The 25,658-nt window shown below is 37.0% G+C and overlaps 2 protein-coding genes across 11 annotated transcripts in view; one reads left to right on the top strand and one right to left on the bottom strand.

Moving 5' to 3' along the window:
- The window catches only part of MMACHC (metabolism of cobalamin associated C), a 29,180-nt gene extending 20,165 nt beyond the window's left edge, over positions 1–9,015 (bottom strand). The window contains exon 1 of one of the 2 annotated variants that reach the window (XM_034414954.3): positions 8,100–9,015. In XM_034414954.3, the coding sequence (XP_034270845.1) occupies positions 8,100–8,180 (81 nt within the window). In that variant the 5' untranslated portion in view covers positions 8,181–9,015. The remainder of the gene's footprint in view (positions 1–8,099) is intronic. The other variant, XM_034414955.3, reaches the window with a different exon arrangement.
- Positions 444–23,936, top strand: LOC117664136 (uncharacterized). Of its 9 annotated transcripts, none has more exons than XM_087889674.1 (12): positions 444–593; positions 3,088–3,163; positions 12,266–12,299; positions 13,226–13,371; positions 14,268–14,349; positions 16,489–16,669; positions 17,127–17,194; positions 17,326–17,402; positions 18,094–18,194; positions 18,677–18,768; positions 20,982–21,116; positions 21,798–23,936. In XM_087889674.1, the coding sequence occupies exons 4-12, from the start codon at positions 13,318–13,320 to the stop codon at positions 21,929–21,931; spliced, it is 924 nt and encodes a 307-aa protein (XP_087745800.1). In that variant the 5' UTR covers positions 444–593; positions 3,088–3,163; positions 12,266–12,299; positions 13,226–13,317; the 3' UTR covers positions 21,932–23,936. The 9 variants fall into 9 exon arrangements, 8 of the variants coding, with proteins under 8 accessions (XP_087745800.1, XP_034270841.2, XP_034270842.2 ...); XM_034414950.3 differs by lacking the exons at positions 444–593; positions 3,088–3,163 and adding exons at positions 8,134–8,738; positions 10,199–10,265; XM_034414951.3 differs by lacking the exons at positions 444–593; positions 3,088–3,163 and adding exons at positions 8,160–8,782; positions 10,199–10,265.
- The last annotated feature ends 1,722 nt before the right edge of the window (positions 23,937–25,658 follow it).

Genomic DNA, 25,658 nt, shown 5'->3' with positions numbered 1-25,658 from the left:
AAATCATGATTTTATAATGCAAATGAAAACATCAATACCAGAAGTGAAACTGAAGATTTTTAAATTTTAATTTCAAGTAATTTAATTTCATGAGGACTCAGATTGTTGGGGGGCAATGTGTTGACATTGTAAACCACTTAGAGAAGGCTGTAAAGCACTATGAAGCAGTATATAAGTCTAAGTGCTATTGCTATTGCTATTAATTTCAAGTACTTATTGATTTTCTTGAAAGCTGAAATTAATTTAGAGTTTACAATTTACCTCTAATCCAGAGGCCTTCAAATTTGGCAGTTTAAGACTTGTGGACTTCAACTCCCAGAATTCTATGCTATGCTGGTGGAGAATTCTGGGAGTTGAAGTCCACAAGTCTTAAACCTGCCAAGTTTGGGGACCCCTACTCTAATGTGAGTTAATGACATAGCATATTTGCTCCTTGTGATGTCATAAGGGATGTGAACAGAAGTAAGCAAGAAGTTTGGGGCCTTCATTGAACCATGTTTCATATCCAAAGATGAATTAAAAGGCAAGCAAAGTACTTGGGGTCATCAGCAGGAGATTACCAGATGCATTTTGAAAGTGCTACTTGAAGGCAGGTAATAGTGATCTAAATCAGACTGCAATCTGATACTTATTTACTCAGATAGATATGATTACAATATTGTGTGCATTTTGGCATAAAACTTTAAAAGTAGGTCCTTATATTCCACTAAATGAAAACCCCACTTTTTTTAAAAAAAAGTATGAAGGTTTTTACTGGGGATGAATTAATTCTCAGTAAAATGTTCCAATAATATCTGAGTTGAACACAACATATTGTAGCTTTGTTGGTGAGAAATAAATTGGAAAGAGAAACTGGTAAAGATTCTGTGTGCTTCATAAAGTCACACATACATTTTTTGTTGCAAAAACTCTTATTACCTGCAGTTTCTTTTTACATGTCTGGGTTCAATTACATGGTTTTAACATAGTACATCATTCAAATACAGAAAAGTGGGCTGATTGGATAACCCATGAATAGGGAGAGCTGTACTCAGTAATGGTATCTTGCTTTTGTTCTCCCTTCTCTCTCTAAATCTAAATGAGGATTAAATGATTTAATGGCCTTTGTACCACTATGGGTACAAACCTATGTTTAAATTGTGCTGTCTTTTCAACTCTAGGATGAAACACTTATCCTGGTAGCTGGTGAAACTTTGCCATTATAAGCAATTTTATTCAAGCAAAATGTCAGATATGCTGACATAAGATGAGCCAAATTCACACAAAACTCTAAATTACAATGTGGTTGCCTAGTTTGTGGTTAAATGTTTGTGTAACCCCAGTATGGTTGGATAGCTGACTACTGTATTTTTCAGACTATAAGACGCACCGGAGTATAAGATGCACCTTAGTTTTTGGGGATGAAAATAAGAAAAAAGCTGATTGGGGGTGGATCAGCCTCCCGGAATACCCCCAATCAGCTGTTCCCAGAGGTGAACTTTAGCAACAGGTTTGTTGGTTGCGAGCTCTGCACCTTGCTTTTTTTTCAGCTTCTCAAACAGAGGTTTCAGAGGCTTTTTTCTGGGCGGGGCTACATTCGGACTATAAGACACACCCAGATTTTCACCCTCTTTTTGAAGGTAAAAAGATTTACTCCTCTTTTGGGGGGGTAAAAAAAACGTACTCCGAAAATACGGTAATTTAAAGATGAGTGTAAATTAATTAACCATGGATAAGCATGTTAGATAAGCATACAACGAACTATAAACTGACCACATTTGCTAGGTTCACGTAACACATAAGGCTAGTTTTGTGTTCAATAGATCATCGGTACTCCTCGACTTACAAGCACAATTGGGGCCAGAATTCCTGTCAATAAGTCATTATGGTTGTAAATCAGGTTGGACCTGATGTTATAACAATTTTTACAACAATTCTTAAGCAAATCACCACAGCCATTGAGCAAATCATACAATCAAAGTGTCTCCAACTTCCTCGGTGGGCGTTTTTTGCTGGAAGTTGACAAAAAAGGTTGCAAATCACGATCATGTGATTACAGGATGCTGTAACTGGTCATAAATACAAGCCAGCTGCCAAGCACCCGAATTGTGTTCAAGTACCATGAGGATGGTGCAATGGTAATAATGACTTGGTCATTCCTTCTTCCTGTGTCTGCACTGCTAGAATATAGAATTTGGGTTAGTTTTAATCCAACCACACTATCACATAAACCTTTGCCAGGAAGCCCCTTACTCAGCTGAATGGAGTTTTATCCCCTTGTTCCACATGCTTAAAACAACAAGTTCAGTTTTAGAAAAAAGTCATACACTGTTTGCATGACTTAGCAGCAAAATAGCTAATGACATTTTAGTCTGACAAGTTGTATTCCTCCAAGCCTGTGCTATAGTACTATCTTATAGTTTAATGTCATGCAATTGGGCAAAGTAAATTATTATTAATTATGGGTGTGTTGTGAAAATATTGCTCAAAATGGAAGACCTTGTACAAACGCTCTGACCAAGAGAATAGAGCAGATTGCAGATTGCTTATCCTTCTTTTTCCAGAAACTATGTTCTACCACAGATTTCTTGCATCATGATTCCATAAACACATGAAGAGGATTTTTCAGTTGAAGATATAAGGAAAAAGCCACTAGAGCTTAGAAAAGAGAAGGCCATCTTTCAAATTACATTTGTTTTGGATGCCCCTTTCCGCCCCCTCCCCCCGCCCCCCTAGGCCTCTCAATCAATGGAAGCTCCCCTCAGGGCAGCTAGCAGTGTTTCCCAATATGGGGGATAGAATGGCATAATTCACATATGCCAAGCCTTAGTTTGCCTGCCAATTTACTAAACCTCACTTGCCTAAGCATTTGTTTAACACATTAAATCATAAACAAACTGATTTTGAACCCATAGCAGTATGATTCACATAACATGCTGAAGCAAAGCAGAACAAATTTATAATTAAATTATAAATGTAATTATGAAAAAAGATTAGTGCAATGTGTGAATTTAGCCAATAAATATGCATATATAAAAATAGGCTTTTAGATGCCATGCACTACAAATGGTGCTACTGCTAACCAAACATGTATGTTTTGCTTTCCAGGATCACAGATGGACACATGAAACATTACAAATAGCTACTACCTACAGATGTTATCACAATTCCTTACAGTGGAAGGGTAAGTTCCCTTTCTGTGATTAACATATAGTAGTTTGTAGTATAAACTCACTTGTTCATAAACATCTACTGTGCATATAGGTCTTTGGGAAGCAATATTCTTGTAGCTTGTAACTGCATTTTCCCTTTTTTACCCCATAAGAGAAAACAAAAATTTTTAAGTGGGTGGAGGCTCATCCCTCTGAGATAGTTCAAGAGAACAGTACTAGGAGAAAAAGGCATAATGAAGCCTTTTCCTTCTTTGTTTTAGCTAAAGAAATGGACAAACTATTGCTTTCCAAAATAGATGTTTTGCTAATTTTCAGTGGCATGGCTGTAGAAACTCCAGGAATCACTAGTTGAATGCTAGGGGCTGCATAAACCCAAGAGCTGCCCAGCTCTGATCAAGCACTAGGGATTACATATTGCTATTGCTGAACTAAAGATTAGTCACTGCTTTGTCTTTCTTGGCTGCTAATAGGTGCTGAAGTGAGGTTATTACCCCATGCCCTGTGAGCAATATGTCTGGACTACAGTTCAAGCTGAAACCCTGATCCTTATGATTCCAGCTATTCTTCACTGGGGTTGCCATCCTTTTTGACCCATCAGGACTCCTGCACTTTTGCAAAGTCCTCCACAAACAATTACATACACAGGATAAACTGTATCTAACAAGGGAGTGCACCAATTGGATTTAGCAACCTATTATTCTGTTGCAATACTTTCAAATGCACAGCAATTATTTGGAGACATAAAGGAGGGCAAGCCTATTAATGGTGCTGGTTCTACAAGCTGATCTCTGAAACTATTCAATAAAAGCTTGGCTATAGCAATTGATTCATTGTCAGTCTGTGTTAGTTGATGGGGTCCTACGGTACCTACCATCATATGGTTCTAATGTATGCAAGTCTCGAACTCTAAATGGAAGCTCAAAAGACTTCATCTCAGCACTTTTTTTTTTTTTAATTTGATTTATATGCCGCCTTTCTCCGAAGACTCAGGGCGGCTTACAATGTGCTCAGCAATAGCCTTCATCCTTTTGTATATTTATACAAAGTCAGCTTATTGCCCCCACAACTGGGTCCTCAATTTACCTACCTTAGAAAGGATGGAAGGCTGAGTCAACCTTGAGCCTTGGCGAGATTCGAACCCTGCAGTAATTGCAGGCAGCTGGTCTTAATAACCAGCTTAATAACAGGGTGCCTTAAACCCCTGTACTACCAAGGCTCTCATTGGAGCTCAAGGCACTTGAGCTCCAATGAGAAAAAGAATGCTAATTCCTGATATTACTTCTGTGATGGACCATGCAATCTCGTACCAGAAAAGAAATCATAAAGATGCTATTCTGCTGAGGCAAGAAACCAAGGAGAGTAAGCATGCATTTGAGTAAATAAAAGTTGTAAGAAATTATTCAAATGATGCAAGAAGTCATGGTTGCACTAATTCATAATATAATTTATTTACTTTTGACTTAACATGTCGCTTTACATTTGTAAATCACTGATTTAGGGTTATGTGAATCCAGCTATTGTGTCTTATTTAAGAAACCACAAATAGAACATTATGTGAACTGACAATGAACAACAGATGAATATTAAGTGTTCTCTTGTTCAGTGAGAAATATTGTTTAGTGAAAAATCACTACTTAATATAATCATAGTTCGGCATTTATAATTGGACCCATAGCATGATATGCCCATTATATATTTTCCTTTCTACAACCTTCTTCCATCATATGTGCACGAAGGACCTGCCTTTTTTGCCTCTAAAATAATTATTTCTGTCCAAGTATGACTTTAGTCAGGTTTGTTACCTTTGACTTTTATTCTTTCCGTATTCAAGCTTGCATTGCCTGTTTATTTCCTAGCATACCATCCAATAAAATTTATTAGCATTGACTCCCAGAACAGTACTGTGCTTGTTTTAATTGCAATCTAGTCCTCCATTTCCCTACACTGAGGCCCTTCCTTGATGAACCTGAATTCAGAGATGCCAGGCATCTGTGTGCACTGTCAAATATATGATTATCTACAGAAAGTGCAATGTCAAACCAGGTTGAGTTTCCACAACCCACTAGACAAAATGAGGTTAACTGATCTGTGGCTCTGGGTGCAATAACCCAGACATCTGTATTAATTCAGGAACCCTTGGTTCAGCTAACTGGGGGTTAATGTGTTGTCTATTTTTATGACTAGCTCATGATTCAGTGAGAAGCCAGCTTTTGTAAAAGAATGTAAACCTGTTTAGAGGGAGCAGTACTGCCTTGCATTTTGATGGGCTCATAAAAAAGCCAGTTATATAGAACATTATGACTGTGTGTATAGTTGATGTTCTGTACATTAATAGCATAGTTGGGCCTACTCATGTGGTAGGGCTGCTGTAACCCATGCCCTAACATTCGTATTGGTATTTATTGTTTTGGTTTGGCTAAGCCAAACTGTAATTTAATTACTTCATATTATCACTGGCTGGCAACTGTTGTGGCAAGATAATAGGGTTGGTTGCCTTGCTGATTTTGAAACACTGACATTCTACAGAACTGGCTTCGCGTTCCTATTGTTTCCAGTATTTTTTTTAAAAAAGTATTTGGCACAATTTACTTGTCTGACATGTTGTATCCCCTAAATAATTTGGTGAAGGATTTCTCATATTTGGTAGCTGATTGGGAAAATATCTATTTGACTTGTTAGAAAATGCAAATAAAATACTTCCCCTTTAAACCAGAAATAGGAAATCTAATTCAGTATGTCTTTCAGCTCTTCAAATGTTAGACGAGACAACTAGAAACAGCAATTTACTGTGTCGAGGTTACCATATATACAATTTTCCTTTGATTGCCCAGGTTATTCAATTAATAGCAATAGTTCTTAGACTTATATATCACCCTATAGTGCTTTACAGTACTCTCTGTGCAAATTATGTCAGCATATTTCTCCCAACAATTTGGGTCCTCATTTTACTGACCTCAGAAGGATGGAAGGCTGAATCAATCTTGAGTACCATCAGGATCACACTCCAGACTGTTGGGCAGTTATCCTGCAATACTGCATTCTAACTACTGCACCAGCATCAATGTTTAACTTGCAAGATAGTGCTACTTGATATTCATTTTCATATGTTATTACTGGCCATATCCCCAATTTTATATTAATTTGTATTTCCTTTTAATGTCACAATATTGATAGTTCTTCAGAAAGCATCTTCTACCAAGTATTTGTACTGTCACTTCACACACTATGCGAGCAATGGTTGGCTTAATCATATTTATGTTTGGTAACATTCTGTGCAATAGAAGTCCATAGCCTAGGAGGTCTCATAAGCCCTACAAAGACTTTGTTGTAGTCCCCAGGAATCTCCAGAAATTGTTACTAAATTATCATTTTAATGTGACAACAGGAGGAAATCATTAACCACATGACTAAACACAATATGGCACTCTAAAGTCCTTGTGTTATCCTGTCATAGATTCTGTATTAAAGTTTATTTGATACCTCACACTAAGTCAAAAATCTGATAAAAATGGGATTAAATGCTGTTTATGAACTTGGACCATATAATATTCAGAACAAGGAATGTTTTTTTCACAGCAGTATAAAATTGTGTAAAAGCATCATAAGAAAAAAATTGTGATTTACAGTACAAATTATAGCAGATGGCTTGGACAGCCCCAATCAAGCCACATTGTGGTTCAGAATTCTATACCAACACAATCTGAAGAGACAGTAAGAACAACAAGCAATTGAGATTTTGTACCCAACCTAAGCAACAGGATTCCTTTATATATAAAAAGGATGCTGGATTACCAAGCAGCATTTGAAATCAATTGTTCACTGGTTTTCTCAAGCTCCTCTGTATCTTTCTCAATAGATATTTAAATGGAACAAAAATTTCAAAAAGAAAACCATAGTTGAACTATTGGTTAAGAAATAAAGCATTGACATGAAGTTAGTGATATTACAGAAAAGCTCAGAAAAAAGAATAAATAATGCAAGAAGATTAATTACATCTGTGTAAACGAACTGGAGAAAAAATGATGCAACAGTCAATTGCTCACAAATAAAGAGGTAACTTGCCAGTTTGATCCATTTATTATTTGCACCATTCTCATACAACAGCATTTCCTAATACAAGTAGTCCTCAACTTACAACCATACATTTATGACGTTTGAAGTTACAACAGCACTGAAATAGGTGACTTATCATTATTTTTCACAGGATAGTTGCACCATCCCCATGGTCATTTAATCAAAATTCAGATACTTGGCAACTGGTTCATATTTATGATAGTTGCAGTGTCCCTGGGCTCATGTGATCACCTTTTGCAACCTGACAAGTAAAGTCATTGGGAAAGCCAGATTCACTTAACAAATCGTGTTACTAACTTAACATCTGCAGTGATTCACTTAACAACTGTGGCAAGAAAGGTCATAAAAGGGGGGAAGCTCACTTAACTGTTTCCCTTAGCAACTGAAATTTTGGCCTCAATTGTGGTCAGAAGTTGAGGACTACCTGTTATCTCACCTAAAAATTGCAAAATTATGCTGCAACAAAACGTTCTGATATGTTGTTTCCACCAATATTAAAAGATTGCCCGCCAATTATATCACACATGAATGCCAATATGTGTAATTTAAATATGTCCAATCTGTAGGAAAGTACAACAAACAGTAAATCAATCATCACCTTAGTCTCTGTCTCTCTCTCTACACACACACACACAGTCAGTTATTTCTTAACATTATAAGCACCGCATAACGTCAAGGAAAGGAAATCCTTTAGTTAATTAGTATACTTGACGAGTTGTATTGGTCTACAATATATTTTATATTTAGAAGTCTGGTAGCACCTTTTCTGACTAACACGTATTTTGTCAGCTACGACTTACGCCTTTCTGCGTGACAGTACAGCGCAATAAAAAGTATATATACTCTGTCTAGCCCCTAACATGAGCGCGGTACCTTAAACGGATAAATCTCAAAACCCAGATTTTCCAGGAGATCTCGGATCTTTCTCTCCAGATGGACCACATGTAACTCCATGGTGCTCGATCGCCAGGCCCTATGGGAAATGTAGTTTTCGCGGCGCACGAGAAGCCCTCGCCCACATGCCCGGCGTGGTGAGAGGTGGTAAAGCGATCGGGTGGGGGGGCGACTGCCGGCGATGCCCCCTTTGTCTTTCTTCCGAATGCCCCGCGACTGGCTACGACGAGAAACGTCTTCGGTGTCTCCGGGACATCCCCGATCGAGGCCCTCCCAGCAACGTCCCCGCTCAGAGTAATTCAACGGGACGCCCGGATTTTCCCCGTCCAGAAGCCTTCGCGGCGTAGCGGAAGGCGGAATCGGCCAACCTCGGGCTCTTAGCCGTCTGCGGAGGAAGCGCTCAAATCGGCGTCGAGACCAGGGCCCCGGGAGGGCGCGGGCGAAGGCGTTTGCGGCTTTCTTTCGCTTGCTGGCGGTCCTCAAGCGAACGTGAGCAGAACCGGCCTGAGTTTTGGCGGATTGGAGTGGCCGCTGCCTCCTGCTTGGGTCGTCGCCTAAAAAGTCTCCTAGGCCGGTTCCGAGTCTCGCCTCCTCCCCCACCCAACCCGGATCGCTCAGGTGACCGCCGAGTTTCTTCCGTTGGCCGGGTGCAACGGCCGAGGGTGAGCGAGGTTAATTGGTGAAGGCGCCTTCCCCAAATGCTGGCCTGGGTCACCGACTCGGCCTGAGGCAGCTTAACTGCGTAGTTTCTGAGGGAAGGTCGGTGGATGCCATTCCCCCAAAGGCGGCCGGCTATGAAGGAATTGGGGCGGCCGGGGCGGGTGGTGGTGGGGAGAACCGTGTCGCTCGTCATCCGTTTAGATTTACTTATTGGTACAATGGCTGCGGGCTCCGCACTTCTTCTCTGCCGTTATTGGTTTAGAGGCGGAAAAGCAGGTGGAGTCAACACGGTGGCGGGAAGGGTAGACAAAAGGATGGCTGCTCCTTTCCTGCGTGCTCTCAACTTGTCTCCCAGCCCCCCAGGTAAGAGGATTCTCCAGACCACCATGTGGGAGGAACAGAGAAATGAGCATCCTCCTGCAGTCCTCCGGGTTTGGTTTGGTTTTTTGGCAAACTTTCCCATTTCTTCTTTTGACGCCTCTTGCTTCCCTCCCTTCCAATGTGGGGGAAAAAAGGTTTCTTCTTTTATGATTGCACCTTATCAGGAAAATACTCCTTGAATAAAACCTCTGCAATGCAAGCCTGCTGGTAAGAGGCCAATATGGGGCAATCCCAGAAGTGGTTCTGTGAACTCAGCTAAGGAAGTATTATTGAAAGTTGACTTCTGCTTTTCCTTGTCATAAGAACATCTTTATTGTGTTGCGTAAAGTACTCAAAAAATAATTTGTTCCCCATTAGAAGCAACTTTAATTTTTCCTGCATGTAAAAAAGAGGTAGCAATACCCAGTTGCTCTTTAAAAAGGAACCCGCCTGGATGGTTTTATCTTTCGATAAGGAAGATTGTTCTGAAGCATGTGATTTAAAATCTGGATCTGGTTCTGTGATTTAAAGAATGCTTGTGAGTCCCTTTTCCAACATGAAAATGTCACTGTATTTCAGTCCGTTTTATTGAAATGCATAACATTTTCTTGTTACAGTAGTACCTGGTTGTGCTGTTGTACATCAATATTAACAACACTTTAAAACTGTTTTCATCTACTGACCATTAAAGAGGTACTTGTCACCTATTACAAATATTTTGCATGTTCCCATTCTCCATCTATTTTGGGACCTTGAAAAAAGAAAATTCTGGGGAGTATATGTTTATACGCCTTTAATGGTATTTTCTATATTGGGCATGCTTTGGCTGCTCTGCAGAAAATTTACAGTGAATTTTATATAGAACAACCTACAGTGTCATGTCTGCATCTTGTGATGACTTTTTTGTGTGTGCTGCAATATGTTTTTGTGAAGATAACAGAGGAAAATAAATATTTACTCTGACTGCTTTTGCAGATACTCTTTTTCTAGCCCAAAATTTTCCCAAGGTTACAAATGGGTAACCAGTGGATTTCTAAAAGACATCTTTTCCTCAACAGCATGGATTGGGACGCACGCCTCAGTTCTATATTGGTTGAAACAGACAGCAACATGGCCAAAATTAAGGCAAGTTAAGCTGCAGAGCAATATATTGCTTTTCTACTTTGTTGGTGAAAAATATTTAGTGCTTGAGTATTCTGTTTGTATGCACACACATAAGCTAAACATATACTAAATATGTAGATACAAAAACACCTTAAGAGATGTATTCTGTTAAGTGAAAAGATGTTGGTAGTTTCCCCCCCCAAAAAACCCACTGTCTTTAATACTGTAGCTTTTGACTACCAAGCTTTTCAACATTGTTAAATAGCAGCAGGTGAACAAGTTATAATAAATGACAAAATAAAAAGAGAAAGGATAAAGTGTTTAATTGAGGCTTGACTCCTGGTGACTTTGTAGGGACATTTATATACAATTCATTGACAACAGTACGTTAGTTATTTTTAATTGTTTCTTCTAGGGTGTTTTTTCCCTAGCTTGGAAAGTCCACAGCATATAGTATTTTGTGATAGTTTCCCATCCAAGTACTTGGTAGCACTGATCCTGCTTGTTCAGCTACATTCTGCCATTTGCATTGAGGTTATATTTAAATACTTCGATGGTGACTAAAGGGACCAGTGTTTTAATGCTCAATTCAAACAGTAGAGCAACATGACAACATTCTGGACAATGCACTGACCTTTATATTAGGAATGGAAAATGTAACAAGTATTGACTACCTCTTCCTGACTTGTGGTTCCCATTAGATTTGTATTGAATTAATTATGTAGACTCCTAGAGACGTATCAAGATTTAACTTAAGCTACAGGCTTAGTTCAGTAAAACAGATGGGGAACATGTGGCCCTCCAAATGTTTGCTGAATTGCAGCTGTCATCAGTGGTATGAAAAAGTGCTGGGGAGCTGCTAGTGTAGTTTATCTGGTCTGGGTTATCTCAGAGAAATCTTCATCCCTTATATATATTCATATAGTTAGGGATTTACCAACAAACCCTATATCAGCTTAACATCTAGTCTCCAGGAAAAAATACTCTGCAGAATTGTACAATTATGAAACACCTTGCCTCTAAGGTTTAAAGAGAGACTACCTTGTTTGCAAAGTGGTTATTCTAAAAAAAGCTTAAGAACCTGGACAATGGACCCAAGGCTGTTATTGTAAAGTTTCTTTGTCTTGCATTAGTAATGTTGTATATTTTCATTGACTGTAGTATAAAAACATATTGAGATTTTGGAATTATGAGCCGAGGTGGCGCAGTGGTTAGAGTGCAGTACTGCAGCTACTTCAGCTGACTGCTAGTTCAGCAGATCAGCGGATCAAATCTCACCGGCTCAAGGTTGACTCAGCCTTCCATCCTTCCGAGGTGGGTAAAATGAGGACCCAGATTGTTGGGGGCAATATGCTATTTAGTATACTGTCTTTGGTGTAAGCCGCCCAGAGTCCTCGGAGAGTGGGCGGCATAGAAATATGACTACTACTACTACTACTACTACTAATAATAATAATAATAATAATAATAATAATAATAATAATAATATATTATGAAATAAAAATGATTATATAATAATGCTGTTCATTGACTTTCTCACTGATGCGGATAAATAAAACAATAGATAAAACACTGATTTCATTCAGATTGGTCCTACTGTGTATTTTCCTACTAGTAAACCATTAGTTCATAGGCTTGAATTAACTTTTAATTATGCTTAATGTTGAGATGATATATTCTGCATTATTTTATATACCGGTACTATATTGAGATAGTGATTACGAAACAATTTTGAATTCTTTTTATGAATAAAGAATGTTCCTTTGAAGTTGCAAATGAGTTATTTTGACTTAAGTTATATTGAATGCATTTTCTCCTATTGCATGCCAATTAAAGTGATATAATAAACGAAAACATTCTATCTCATACTTTTTGTTCACACGTTTTTACAAAACTATAATTATATTAAAGATTCTGATTTGATGGCAATTTGAAGTTGCATTTGTTTCATAATTGTTTCCAAATTGTGTCTTGAAATATGTGATCACTTTCTAATCATTCTGTTTCTTTTTCTTTTGCAGCAACATCTAAACACAGACAGCATCTCTTCCAAAGGTAAAAGTGATTGACATGTTCCGTATATTTTCAGAAGACCTCTTAGAAAGTAGAGATTTTTATAATTTCTTGATTGCAAAAAGTTTTCAGCAAGGGGGAAAAAACCCTCTTGCTAGAATTCTAATGGTAGCTTTCTTCAGATTCAAGGGAGTATATTTTTCAAGCAAACAAAAGATGGTTATCATTTAGGTGTCCTGTTTTAACAGCATTATAGGGCTGGTGTGTTGGAGGCTAAATAGCCATGCAAGGAAAGTATTGAAGCACAGCACCATCTGGAAAGCTATAGATTCCTTATCCTTCAGGCAGAACTTGGTTTGATTTAGTCTGATAATTCTTAATGTTCACTTAATCTAATCAGTGGCAGTGCCATTTACCCCATTTCTAAAAACTGAAATTTAATCCAATTTCCAGGTCATTGGTTACTAACCAACAAAATTAGAACAATTTCTTTCTCCCAGACTTGCAATCTTAAAAAAACAAAAATATGAAGCAAAATGAGTTAGTGAAAAATAATCAATTAAAAATTACTATAATTAACTTCAGGGAGTCAGTTTGGTGTAGTGGTTAAAGCATCAGACTACAAACCAGGAGACTCTGAGTTCTAGTCCTAGTCCTACCTACAAAGTCCTACCTATGAATTTTGAGAAAAAATGACAATGAGGACCTAAAAAACAAACTTGAAATTTTGAACTATGAAGTTGATTGAAAAAGAAAGTTTAGAGGAAACTATAAACATTTTGACTTCTATGTATTACATTTTAGATTCAGTTGCCCGTTTATGGAGTAGTTGTTAAAATGAGAATGAAAGGAAAAAAATTATTTATCATTAACTCAACTGGAATTTATCTCCAGCAATTAAAACAAAATAACACTAATGCTTCCATGCTTGCAAGTTTAGTCTAGTTCATTATTTTTCACCCCTGCAGCTGATTTGTTAGTGGGCAGAATAAATATTGGGAGTCCTGTTCCAACTCAGCCACCCTTGCATTTCACATGTGGAATTCACCCGTGCTGTAGAATGGCCAATGAGGAACTTTCAACTATCAGCCAGCAACTACATTCACAAGCCCAGGTAATTTATACTGAATAGATACATAGTTCTTTTCTATAGGACAGACATAAAGAACTAGATGCATACACATTTTATTTCTCCTTCATTAAGGTTTTTGCGAAGTTGTCTGTAGTTTGGTGATCTCAAATTAATTAATTAAAACAATTTCACCAAAACATTAAGTGCTTTAAATGCTTTAAAACAGTTGAGTAATTGTGCTCAAAAAGGATAGCTCTGGCTTCCAAACTACTGTTTACTATTATTAGCCTGATTCATAATGCTAAGTTATAACATAGTTTTGTTCTAGGCTCCGTGCAGAAAGCAAAATGTATGGCTTATACAAGCCACCAACACTATTTTTGTGGCATCTAGAAATCCTCCAAAGTTGGCAGTGTCAAAATTACAACCCATTTTTAAGAGTGGATGAGAAAATTTTAGGATTCAGATGGAAACTTTAAGCTCTGTAGAGACTAAAGCACCTATTTACAGCATAAAAATGTTTACCTTCTCCAGAATTGGATTATCTTTGTGTTATGGACTACCTATTTTGGATATGTTGACATTCATATGCCTCACAAACCAATGTAGCCTTCAAGCCAAGTAAATTTTCACCCACATTGTTTGGATATTATGTGTAAATTCAGTTATTATAGCTTAATATTCTCTTGGACCAAAATATTATGGCTTATTAAGTTGGGAGAATATAGAAGAGGATAGAGGGAAAGCCCACAAATGATAGCCAATGAAAGGAGGAATTAAATTCGAAGTGAAAAGGAGATGCAAAGGAGGGAAATTATAAATATCTGAATTCCAATCATTTCAATTTTTCAAATTTTTTCATTCTATAACTTTTTGGAACATGTAATTAGGAGATGTTTACTTATACTATGGCTCTGTACTCCTTTCTGTTTCTTTAGATTATAGAGTCACTCACCCAAGCAGTACGTCGGCTCAAACAAGAGAAAGAACAGCAGCAGCAGAGTATCAATCACCTAGAAGGTATGAAAAATTAGCAGTTCTTTTTCCAAAGCTGTTCCTCTTTCTTTGTTGTGACATCTATCTTTGAGACAAAACTTCTCTTCAGAATATTAAAGAAGCATGATTTTTTTAATCCGATTCCCTTTTCTAAATATTTTTTAAATATTTAGGGGTGATTAAGAACGACTTTAAGAAGTTCACAGAAAAGTTCACTCTCTTAGTTTTGAACATTGGTGAATTGGCAGGCAAAATATTTACCAAAAGAGAGTTTTTGCAAACTAAAAGAAAGCCCTTAGGCATGTTAAGGATATTGTTGTGTTACCAACCAGCAGAGTAAGTGCACAGAGAAAAAGTACTGAGAGCAATGAATACAATACATACAAACTGGTTTAACAAAGCTTTTACTTTGTAGTGAAAAACAATTGCATAGTCTTTTAGTCAATCCAAGTCTTTAGCCATTCAAATCAGTCCGAAGTTACAGATATCTTCTTACCATACAAACAGCAATTCAACGCTGGTAACAAATCATGATGATAGCAGATCCATCCACGCCTTCACACACGACAGTAACAGTTCCAACCAGCAAGTCAAGCAATTCTGACCAACAATGACTATAGCTCGGCTCTCTCCTTATATACAGTTTACACTAGTAATTATCCACTTAAGATAAGTGAAGTCAGCAGTGCAATGACTCAACAATACAATTAGAATAATTGCAGTCAGCAGTCAGTCAGCAGTCAATTGCAATGACTCATCAGTACAATTACTCAGCATTACATCTTAAAGTTACAGAATACATTTAAAGTTATAGAACACATATATTGCCTGGACAACCCGTTAGGCTTACACCATATCCTAACAAGGCATGTAATAAAAGAGGGTTTCTCACAAAATGGAATTCCATAGCCTAGCATGGGGATTTGTGGCCTTTTTCAAAGTGAGGCCACATTTGTTAATTGACTGGTACACTGGAGACTGACCTCCCCAAGGTGAGCAGGTCCTGGACTAACCTGGGTTTAAATTAGATTTATATTAAATATTAATATATTTCTTCCCAAAATTTCCATTTGATCATATTAAAAAAACACAATTCAAAGATAGTCTTTTAAGATTAGAAGTTAGTTATAGAACTCTAGTCTTGGTACATTCCACCCACACAGAATTAATCTCTTGAGAAAATACAAAAAAGAAGGTTTGAAGCAGATAATGGAGCAGATTCTAGTAGAAGGACAATATCTTCACAACCTGGTCCTAATTCGCTTGAGCCTATAAAGGAAATAATTAACAGTTCAATGGCAAAAGTTCTCCCATCTTCAGATATAAACATGCCTTATCAAAACAAAGCTGACACATTCCTTTGAATTTTCCAAACAGCTTCTCTAATCCCAGAAAACTTGTGATTCTGCTTCCCCTGTCCTGGTAAATTTAGTATTTACTATTTATGGTACCTTTGTTGAAATATAGAGGTCTGCCATAATTAAAAATGAAAAAAAATGACTCAATTTCTACTCCTTTAATTCAGAAACATGCAATGGATTTAACATCATTTCAGCCCATAATTAAAAAAAATAATGAAAATTAAAAGAGGTGGATGATATTGAATGGAGAATTTTAGCAAAATTCAGAATTATATCCCATGCTTCATAAAAACTTGAGTTAATACTAAAATAAAAGCAAAAATGGATTTTAAATAATAATCGTTTGAGTATAGTACTATAACCTTTCTCAATTTTTTCTGATCATGTACTGAATATGAACATCTCACTAGCAAGGGAAGTATATAAGTTTCTGTTTATATTATTAAATGCCTCGGATACCTTTTTTTTGTAAATCCTTACTTTGTGACAATGGAATCTGTACATATGTATAAGTGCATAATGTATTCTATAGAGAAAATCAATCGCTATGGAGAATGGTACCTAAATTCTAAGCTATGGAAATTATTTTTGCCTTATTTTTACTACCCTGTTTGTTTCTCCTACAAATACTATTTTGGAGATTTTTTTTCAACTTGTTATTGAAATGGGGATAAATCAATCTCCAGTGGAGTACTTAACACTATAATAACTGACACTAAAGCCAAATACTGTTGTCTGTTCTAGCAGCTAGAATGTGTGGCCTGAGCTAATTTTATTTTTCCTATCCTGGTTATTTATGCAGGTGAAATGAATCGCCTACAGCACAATTCACCTGGTAACTTTGAATCATTGCTGGGATGCAGGATGGAAGGGTTGAAGAATGAGCTCTGCAGCCTTCGACAACATGTGCTTCATCAGTCAGATGGGGATTGTACTCCTGATCTGTTTTCCTGTCCTGGTGTCATGCAAGATACTTTGGAGAGGTCAGCCATTTGAAATAACAACATAAATAACTTGGCAGGATAATATGGTAGGGAACAACAGCTGTAGTTTTCTACTATTATCCAGAATACATGCTTACTGGGATAAACATGCATCCCTATATGTCGAAGCTTGAGTATACCATGAAACTGTTGGATTAGAAGGAATACATTTTTTCTCCTAATAGTGATTTTGACAGTGATTTGCTTGTTATAATTTTGCTTATTATAATTAGGAATGAGTGAGAGCCTGTTTGTCCCAGACATTTCTAGCCCATGAAAAACAGCTGGGTAATTTACTATCTCTCAGTGCATTGGAATTGCAGAGAGCCTATTTGCTATTTTTCAAATTCTGTTAATAATTTAAATCTTGTGTTCATTTTCTAAGGGAGCTTGTATTTAGTTCAGAGAACTAGTCTTTGTCTTGTTGCTGATACTCTTGCTTTTCTTCTTATTCCAGTAAAAAAATCCTATGGCAAGAATACGAGTGCATCAAAAGAGAGATAGATCAGCTGAAACATAAACTTGGCAAGTAATGCTTGAGGTTCCTGCTCCCATAGACTCTTCTGCATCATGCAAAGGACCACTTATTGGTGGAACTATTGAAGAAGAAGAAAAGAGATACGCAGCTTTTAAAAAATTTATATTTTATCCATTAGATTGCCAAGAAGAGGAACTATACAATCAAGTTTCTGCAACTCATGAGATTAAGAGAATCCAAAACCGGTACTGTAAGGTACAACTATAAATACTCTATTAAATACAATGATTTAATGCTAACAGTGTTACGCCCACATAAAAAGTGAATTCAATCTTTGTCTAATAAAGCTTATCTATATTATACACTCAAAAAAGTTGGAAGTGATGTGGAGGATCACAGTGTAGTTCTTAGCCAAATCTAAGGAATACATGGAAAAATTAATCATCTACCCATGGCTCATTTGCCCAAGCATTTTTTCTTTCTTAAAATAGTTTTTTTATAATTTGGGGGGAGGAGCTACACAAAGCTGCTGTTAGTTTGGTTGTCTGTTTTTTCTTCTAGCATCATCAGGAATGTCTGTGCAGAAATAGGATGGAGTAAGAGGAAAACAGATGATATCAAGACAGTACTACGCTGGGAATGAGCATATGCAGCCATCAATACATTGTATTTTTCCAACTACATAAGCATAATATAATATCATGGCAGCTGCCCTTTTAGCTTCCTCTTAAGGCTGGAATTTAGTCATAATGTGCTATAGGAGTGTGAATATAATTTGCCAATTTGTTTTCTGTATACTAATATATGTTTTTCTTAGTTGTACAGATAAGTAAATGAATCATCTACCTATAAGAAAAATTTCAATTTCAATTTCAATTATTTCTTGTTCATCTTAAAAAACTAGATAAAACTTATATTTACAACTACACTTTTATGTCCTTTCCAGATGTTGGAAGAATTAATAAACACTCATAAAGCTCAGGTTCAGGATTTTGGCAAAACAAGGAATGAAACTCAGAACACCCAACAGGAGCTTAATGTTGTCAAGTAAGCCATTCTATACTGTGTTTTGTATGCTTTAGTGAACATGTGTTCATATAGAGCTTCATGAAAGATTGGGGAGAAGAACATGGTGGTTAAATTCTGGTGGTTATTTTTGTGATTCAGAAGACAATGTGGTGGTAAAGGGGAGAAATGTCAAGTTAGGAACTAGCAGGCAATTGCCCACCAGGTGGCTGGTTCCCTGTTTACATAATGAGTTTACCAACAAAAGTGCCTGGCCACTCCATGAATTTGCTGCATCCAGAGAAAATTGATTGATAAGATAAATTGCCTTTATTCTGTTCCCTATTGCAATTTTGAGCCTTTTGCCTTTAACATCAGCATCTGTCAAATAGGTTGTGTTTCTGACCACAAGCTATAAAATACTTATTTTTTATATACTGCAACTCTTCGAATTCTTTAAAACTGCCCTGAATTTAAGTTCCTTTGGAACCATTACTACTATGGATTTTATTTCTTTTAATCAGATCTACAGTGACTGATCTAAAAGAACAGGTGAAATGTCTCAGCTTAGAAGACAAGTATACTATGCAACCCAAGGAGGATAGCACTGATCTGGGTAAGTGCTGGTTTGTACAATATTACAGAATAACAAGAGTTGGAAGACACCTTGGGGCAAGGGTGAAATGCTCCCAGTTCAGACCGGATCACCCAATCCGGTAGCGATGGCAGCGGGTGGTTCGGAGAACCGGTAGCAAAAATCCCTGCACCCCACCACCCCCGCCCAGCCCCCGTCCATCTGAGCTGCGCGATCATCAGAGGCTGTTTTTTTAACTTTTAAAAACATTTTTTCTATAACCTCTTCGGCCGAAAAAATGCTTTTAAAAGTTTAAAAAAAAAGCCTCGAAGAGGTTGTAGAAAAAAATGCTTTTAAAAGCCTCTGACAATCCCAGCTGAGTTGCCTGATCGTCAGAGGCTTTTAAAAGCATTTTTTACAACCTCTTTGGCCGAAGAGGTTGTAGAAAAAATGCTTTTAAAAGTAAAAAAAAAAAAAAAAAGTTGGCCATGCCCACCCAGTCACATTACACCCCCCCCCCAAGCCACGCCCACAGAACTGGTAGTAACAAATTTTACATTTCACCACTGCCTTGGGGATCTTCTAGTCTAATCCCCTGCTCATATAGGGAACCCCGTTACCATTTCAGACAAATGGTTGCCAAATCTCTTCTTAAAAACTTTCAGTGTTGGAATATCCACAAATTCTGGAGGCAAATCATTGCACTGATTAATTTTTCTAACTGTCAGGAAATTTCTCTTTAGTTCTAGGCTGCTTCTCTCCTTGATTAGTTTCCTTCCATTGCTTCTTGTCCTGCCTTCAGGTGCTTTGGAAAATAGGTTGAATCCCCCTTCTTTGTGGCAACCCCTCAAATATTGGAACACTGCTATCATATCATCCTTAGTCCTTTTCATTAAACTATACATACTCAATTCCTGCAACTGTTCTTTATATGTTTTAACCTCCAATCCCCTAATCATCTTTATTGCTCTTCTCCATACTCCTATCATGAGGGTTGTACCTGGTTAGAAGAGATGCACATGATCCTATGTAAAACATTGTATAATCAATGAAATGATCTGACATAAGCTAGACACACTAATACTTGGGATCTACCTTAAATGTAACCTGAACTTCTTACCAGTCAACAATAGAACATGGTTGCTAGTTAGCTATTAATTTATTTGATATATAGCTCTCTTTTCTAATCTGGGAAGTACTTAAAATGAAATGTTTTGAAAAATAAAATCATTCAATAACCTATGTAAGAGATGTGCCAATGCAGATTTTCTAAATAAAGTGAGAGCAAAATGCAGCTTCTAAGGGCTGTTCAGTAGTCTGAAAATAATGCAGGAGGAAGCTTTCTTCAATGTACCAGAAAGGAGTGCCTTTGGCAGTGGAGACAAATATGCAAAGGCCCTCTCTACAAGGGTCCTTTCCTATTTTATTTAAAAATTAAGCTAAATTATAGATCTTAACAATCAGACCAAATTGTAATGGGAGAATCAGATCCAAAGCCATTTAAAACTTCAAAAATCAATGTTAGCTGCCTAAATTGTGCCTGGTAAGCAGCTGGCAATCAATGTAAATCTTTTGGTACAAGCATCCTATGTTCCCTGTGTTTTATACTAGTTAGCACCCTCTTATCTTCTCTTGCTAATGATATACAAGTTCCAAAGAGGGCTACGGTTACTATGATATAGCATTCTGGTTGCTAGAGAATAGATATGATAATCTCTCTTTTTCTCAGTGAGGGACTGGCAAGGGAGGGAGCAATTTTCTAATATCCCCAGTGAATTAAAGGCAGAAAATAATTTAATTTTGACTGTTTTCTAGAATTATCTGCTTATATATCAGATCCTCTTTTACCGGTAGTAATAAGATAGATACTTCCAATTAGTCCAACTTTTAATCTGCTTTTATATTGAAAAGCAAGCTATAAATCCATTACTAATTTAAAATGGCCCTCAGGCAACAATGGAAATTCAATATAATCTTTTAACTAGTGTCCTTTAATATAATCTGAAAAATATCATACCTCTAACATTCCTTTCTTTGAATACTAATGTTTGTATAACATTAAAGTATTTCCTAATTGCTTCATGTTGCAAGTAACAATGTGCAGCCAATACAAATGGCAGAGATGGAACAAAGTGCACTATTGTCTTTTTAATGTGTTTTTATTTATTCACTAAATAACATATTGCTTTGGAAAATAGAGCCTATGGTTATGAGTTGTTGCTGGATCCCTGATCTCTCATTGTTTTGTCTGCTAGAAAAGAATGAAGAGTTACTGCATGAAGAAGACTTATCTTTCTCCTTTAGTAGTGATGATTCCATCTCTGAGTTCAGTCTCACAGATGTCAGCTCGGATGAACTTTTCAGTGAAACAGAAGATGTACAACTTGTTGGTAGGCACTACTTTATTTTGAAATACTGAACAATGATGTGGCTGCGGGGAAGGTGGGGAGCCAATACTAAAAAGATACCTCTTTCTTTCTCCACTTCTTGAAACTTCAAAGTCTATTTCATCACACTGGGGGAAAAAAACAATATTTTGGGAGACTAAAAGGATTAACATTCTCTTCCAAGAGATTAATACCATTTCATTAAGCTGTTCAATGTTCTCATAGGCAGGATTTGGAAGAATGGTTTTCCTAAATTTATGTGGATTTTGCTCTGTTCTAATCCTGCTAATTTACTTTTTTTAAAAAAGAAGAAGATGGGCAGTTCCCAGCTTCTGTACATCTGGTTCCACTCCTCCATGCAAGAAGCTTCACGTACTTTGCAGCTTCACTAGCTCATTGTGCCATATATGTATGCCTTTGATGTCAGCTAAAAGACCCTGTTTTTACAAAGATATACTTATTATTTAACAGGCTGTTTTAAAGCTCTTTTCAAATGCCCCACTTGCATCACTTGGGGAAAAGAAAACCCACTAAAAGTTTGTACCACCCAGAGTTCATAGGAATTGGGCAGCTAATAAATTAGGTGGCTAATAAATTCAAATAAATAAAGGGTCCTCTTGAAAATGTGTTAACTTATTTAATGGTTCATAGTAATATGCTAATTACACTTGTTGTACCTTTTAGATGACAAGGTTTCTATACCAAGTTTGAAACTGGAGAATATCCCTGGAGAGGCAATTGGTGGCATGTTGGAGAGGACAGAAATCAGCAGTGAATTATCCACCAGTTTGCCTGAGCTGAACTTCAGTGACCTTTAAAGCATCATTTAAGGGCTGCCTCATGCTTTTTAATGAGGAAACAAATTAAAGAGAGGAAAAAACATGAGTTGTTTTCAACATGATACGATGCTTTTGTGCAGATATTGCACGAGGTAGGAGGAGGAGTGATCTTAGCCCATGTCATGTTGGTATGTCAGGATTTGCTGGATAGATCTGGAATCATTTCAAGGACACAGTGTTAATAGCTTCCAGTGTCTCTTTCTAGAAATGAAACAATGGTATTAATTAATCCCAATGTACATCAAATATGATATATATCTTTTTTTTCCAAAACTTAAATAGTCTGTAACCTAACACAGGCAAAAAAAAATATTCTGGAAGTTAATTCATCTTAAACTACAAAGCCTGTTAATTTGGTCAGTATCTGTAATCCAGGAAAGAAGGAAACATCTACTAAAGGACAGAAGAGCCTATACTATATTACATGTATGAAACCATTAATTTGCCAGTGCACCAGCAGGTGATTAAGACAAACTTTGCTGTATATTGGATGCATGTTACAGTTTTGTGGTAGTAGACAAATTTTCTGGACAGTGGGTAGCTCATGTCTTGTTCAGGAGCAGCTGGAATTATTGGATAATTCTGGGTGTGCCCATCTTGTTTTCTTCGCCACTGAGCTGTTACACTGTAGTCTTTGGAGTCATAAGGGAACTAATTTGTCTAAGTGACAGTGTGTCCAAGATTACTGATTTTGGATTAGATGGGAAAGAAATCAGTGTAGCTTCTTAATTATCATGCCTTCAGTCATGTTCAGTGAATGGCAAATGTTAAAATAAAATCTAAAAGTCATGCTATAGTTAGGTTTTTATCCAAGTTAAAACTTAGCCTATATTATTTAAGTCAATGAGGAAATACGTCAAAGTACATGTGGATTTATTTGTGATGAAGTTCTCCTTAGGTTGCATTGTTCACTACACTTTTGAATAGAAGAATATTGCAATAAAGGTTACTTTCTCCTTGACAACTTTATGGTTAAAATCATACACGCATGCAAGACATCCTTGCAACTTTTAAAATGAAAGATTTCCAGTTGTGGGAATTATTAACAGAAAAGTCATGAGTGACTTGAAAAATAAAGCTACAGTATAAGAATATAGCATATTAGGTGTCTCTAATATTACATCTCTCAAATGTGTAATCTTTGCATTTTTGTTAAAGTCTGGATTTAATTTGTGCAGTGTTGCATTCTTATTGATTTAAAAAACAACTTAAAAAATAAGGCATGTTTTCCTCGCCAATGTTTCATCTTGCTTTTCTCAGTATATGGGATTCTCATTTTACTCATGGAAGTAGAAAAGCATATTGAGCAAATAAACTTTTTGAGAAAACCATTATTATCTGAATTGCTATCCCAGAATTCTTAATCAGAGAAGGTCCCACACTTAGGCATCTTTATAGTTACAAATTAACTAATCAGAATAGATTTATGCAAAAGCTGTTTATCTTTTTCTGAACCATCCAGTTTCAAAGATAAGATTAAATTAATTTTGAATTGCAGCTCTTACAGTTGCATCTTTTTCCAAGGTCTAGATGGAGTAGAGCCTGCTAAAATTGTCATGAAGTCCTCAATCTTATTCTGATTAACAGAGCCCCTGGAATTCCTGTAGGTATGACATATCAGCATACTGTACAAAGCTGCATCTCTGTTGAAAAAGTGCCTTGAATAGGAACCACCCCAATCTCAGGGTAAAAGTAATTTCAGAAGAGGAAAAGGGTTACAGGCAAGGGAGAGGAGAAAAGGTGAGGAATTAGCAACAGGAGATTTAATCAGTGGATAGTCCAATAGTTCAGAGAGTGATGGGAAGAAGCAAGGGTTGCTCCCACACTTTGCATTCATGATCTGTTTGCTTCAGATTTAGGGAAACATAGAGAAGTCAAATTCAGTGATCTCTGGACAGAACAATTTATCATAATGAATGTAGCTGATTGTATTAATGCAATAAAGCTTGCATGTATTCATCAATAAACTGGACTTTGATAGAAATAATCTTTTCTGAAGTTTAGTTTTTGAACAATGAGGAGGGATTAGGAAGAGAATAACTAGTCTTCAAGTCCTTGGAGAACATTGATAGGATGGAAGGCACAGATTTCTGAGAGATCGCATGCCAAAAGGCAGGTGTCATGACAGGGTAGGCACACTTCCCAGGTTCCAATATTGTAAATGACACTAATCAAAGAGACCCAGAGTGTGCCAAATATACTGGCACATACTGGCCAGGCTGAAACTATGGGAAATTAGTGGTTCATGAAGTAAATTGGCCCTATGCCATGTAGGGCATTACAGGTAATAATCACCTTGAACTGCAGTCAGAAGCAGACTGGCAACCAATGCAGCTGTGGACAGAGATGTCATATGACATACTAAAACATGTTCAGCATTATCCAAGCTGCTACATTCTGCACCCGATGTTTCTGAGTGATTTTCAAGGGCAGCTCCATGTAGAGTACATTGGAGTAGTTGAGCCTTGGGTTGTCACAGGGATAGATGGATGACTATCTGAAAGGACACAACTTGTGCACTAGATTGAGCTGAGTGAAGCCCCTTCCCTCATTGCACACCCTGCGAATGTGCTAGCTCATACAAGAGTATGGATGGAAGGTTCAGGGGGCCCTAATATCTACAACCACTCAGTCTTGAAAGGATTAAGTCAGTCATTTCCTTCCCATCTAGGCCCACACAGCCTCCAGATACTCAGCCAGGATTTTAGCAGCAACACTTGGTCGGTTTGGAATTGAGAGATATAATTGGGTATTGATATATTCAAAGTCTAATTGCATTTGCAGTGTTGTAAATGATTCAGAATAAGAATCTACTTAAGTAGGTTTTTCTTCCTCATCCTTGAATATAACTTATCTTTAAGCAAACTTCTTCAATAAATTTTTAAGGCCATGAATTTTCTGCTCTGCAGTACTGTACTGATAATTTATCACAAGTACATAAACATATAATGCACAGTAGGGCTACTATACAGCTAAAATGTAATGATAACTAAATTGTAGCAAAAAGTTTATATTGTGTATCATCCTATTGCCATCTAGTGGCTATCTATTTTTGCAGCCTGGGTCTGATAGCTATACCATAATGCATACTGCAATAGCAAACAGATTGGTTGCAATAATAGAGTTTCTTTTATTTTGATTAGTGTCCCACCCTTTCTAGCTTCAAAGGTAACCACTGAAAGTTATTTCTAGTTTCTTGCCAATGAACAAAATTATGCCTGAGCCTGGAATTAATAAAAATTAACCCACAGAAACTATCAAAGCTTTCTGTCACCTTCAAAGGGATCTATAAGGACTTGGCACATTGCCCACTAATGCTTTTAAAAGAGTCTACTACTTGTGAAGTGAAATCGAGTACCACTTTGTTCTAGCCTCAGGGAAACTACAACACTAAAGGAGACAGCTGAGCTTAACAGAACAAGTAGAAAATCCTCTGCAGACTTGCCTAGGAATTCCTTGATACATTTGAGGCCCAACATCATTGAAGACCTTCTGAGAAATAGCCTAGTACAGGGAGAGGGAACCCTTTTTGCAAGTGAAGGCTCTTTTTATTTATTTTTGGTGCTGAAGACCATAGAAAGCATGGCAATGATGCTGGACAAAAAATCTCAGATAAAATCACTGGTCTTGTTTTCAGGAGAGCTGTTAATTTTTAGAAAATTAAGCTTAATAAAAACATTTGGGAGCTAATGCTATTATTACATTT

The sequence above is a fragment of the Pantherophis guttatus genome, chromosome 3, assembly GCF_059756535.1.
Source record: "Pantherophis guttatus breed Tessera chromosome 3, ASM5975653v1, whole genome shotgun sequence".
NCBI lineage: Eukaryota > Metazoa > Chordata > Lepidosauria > Squamata > Colubridae > Pantherophis > Pantherophis guttatus.
Note: the sequence above shows the minus strand (reverse complement) of the source record. Positions and strands in the feature narration are given on the sequence as shown.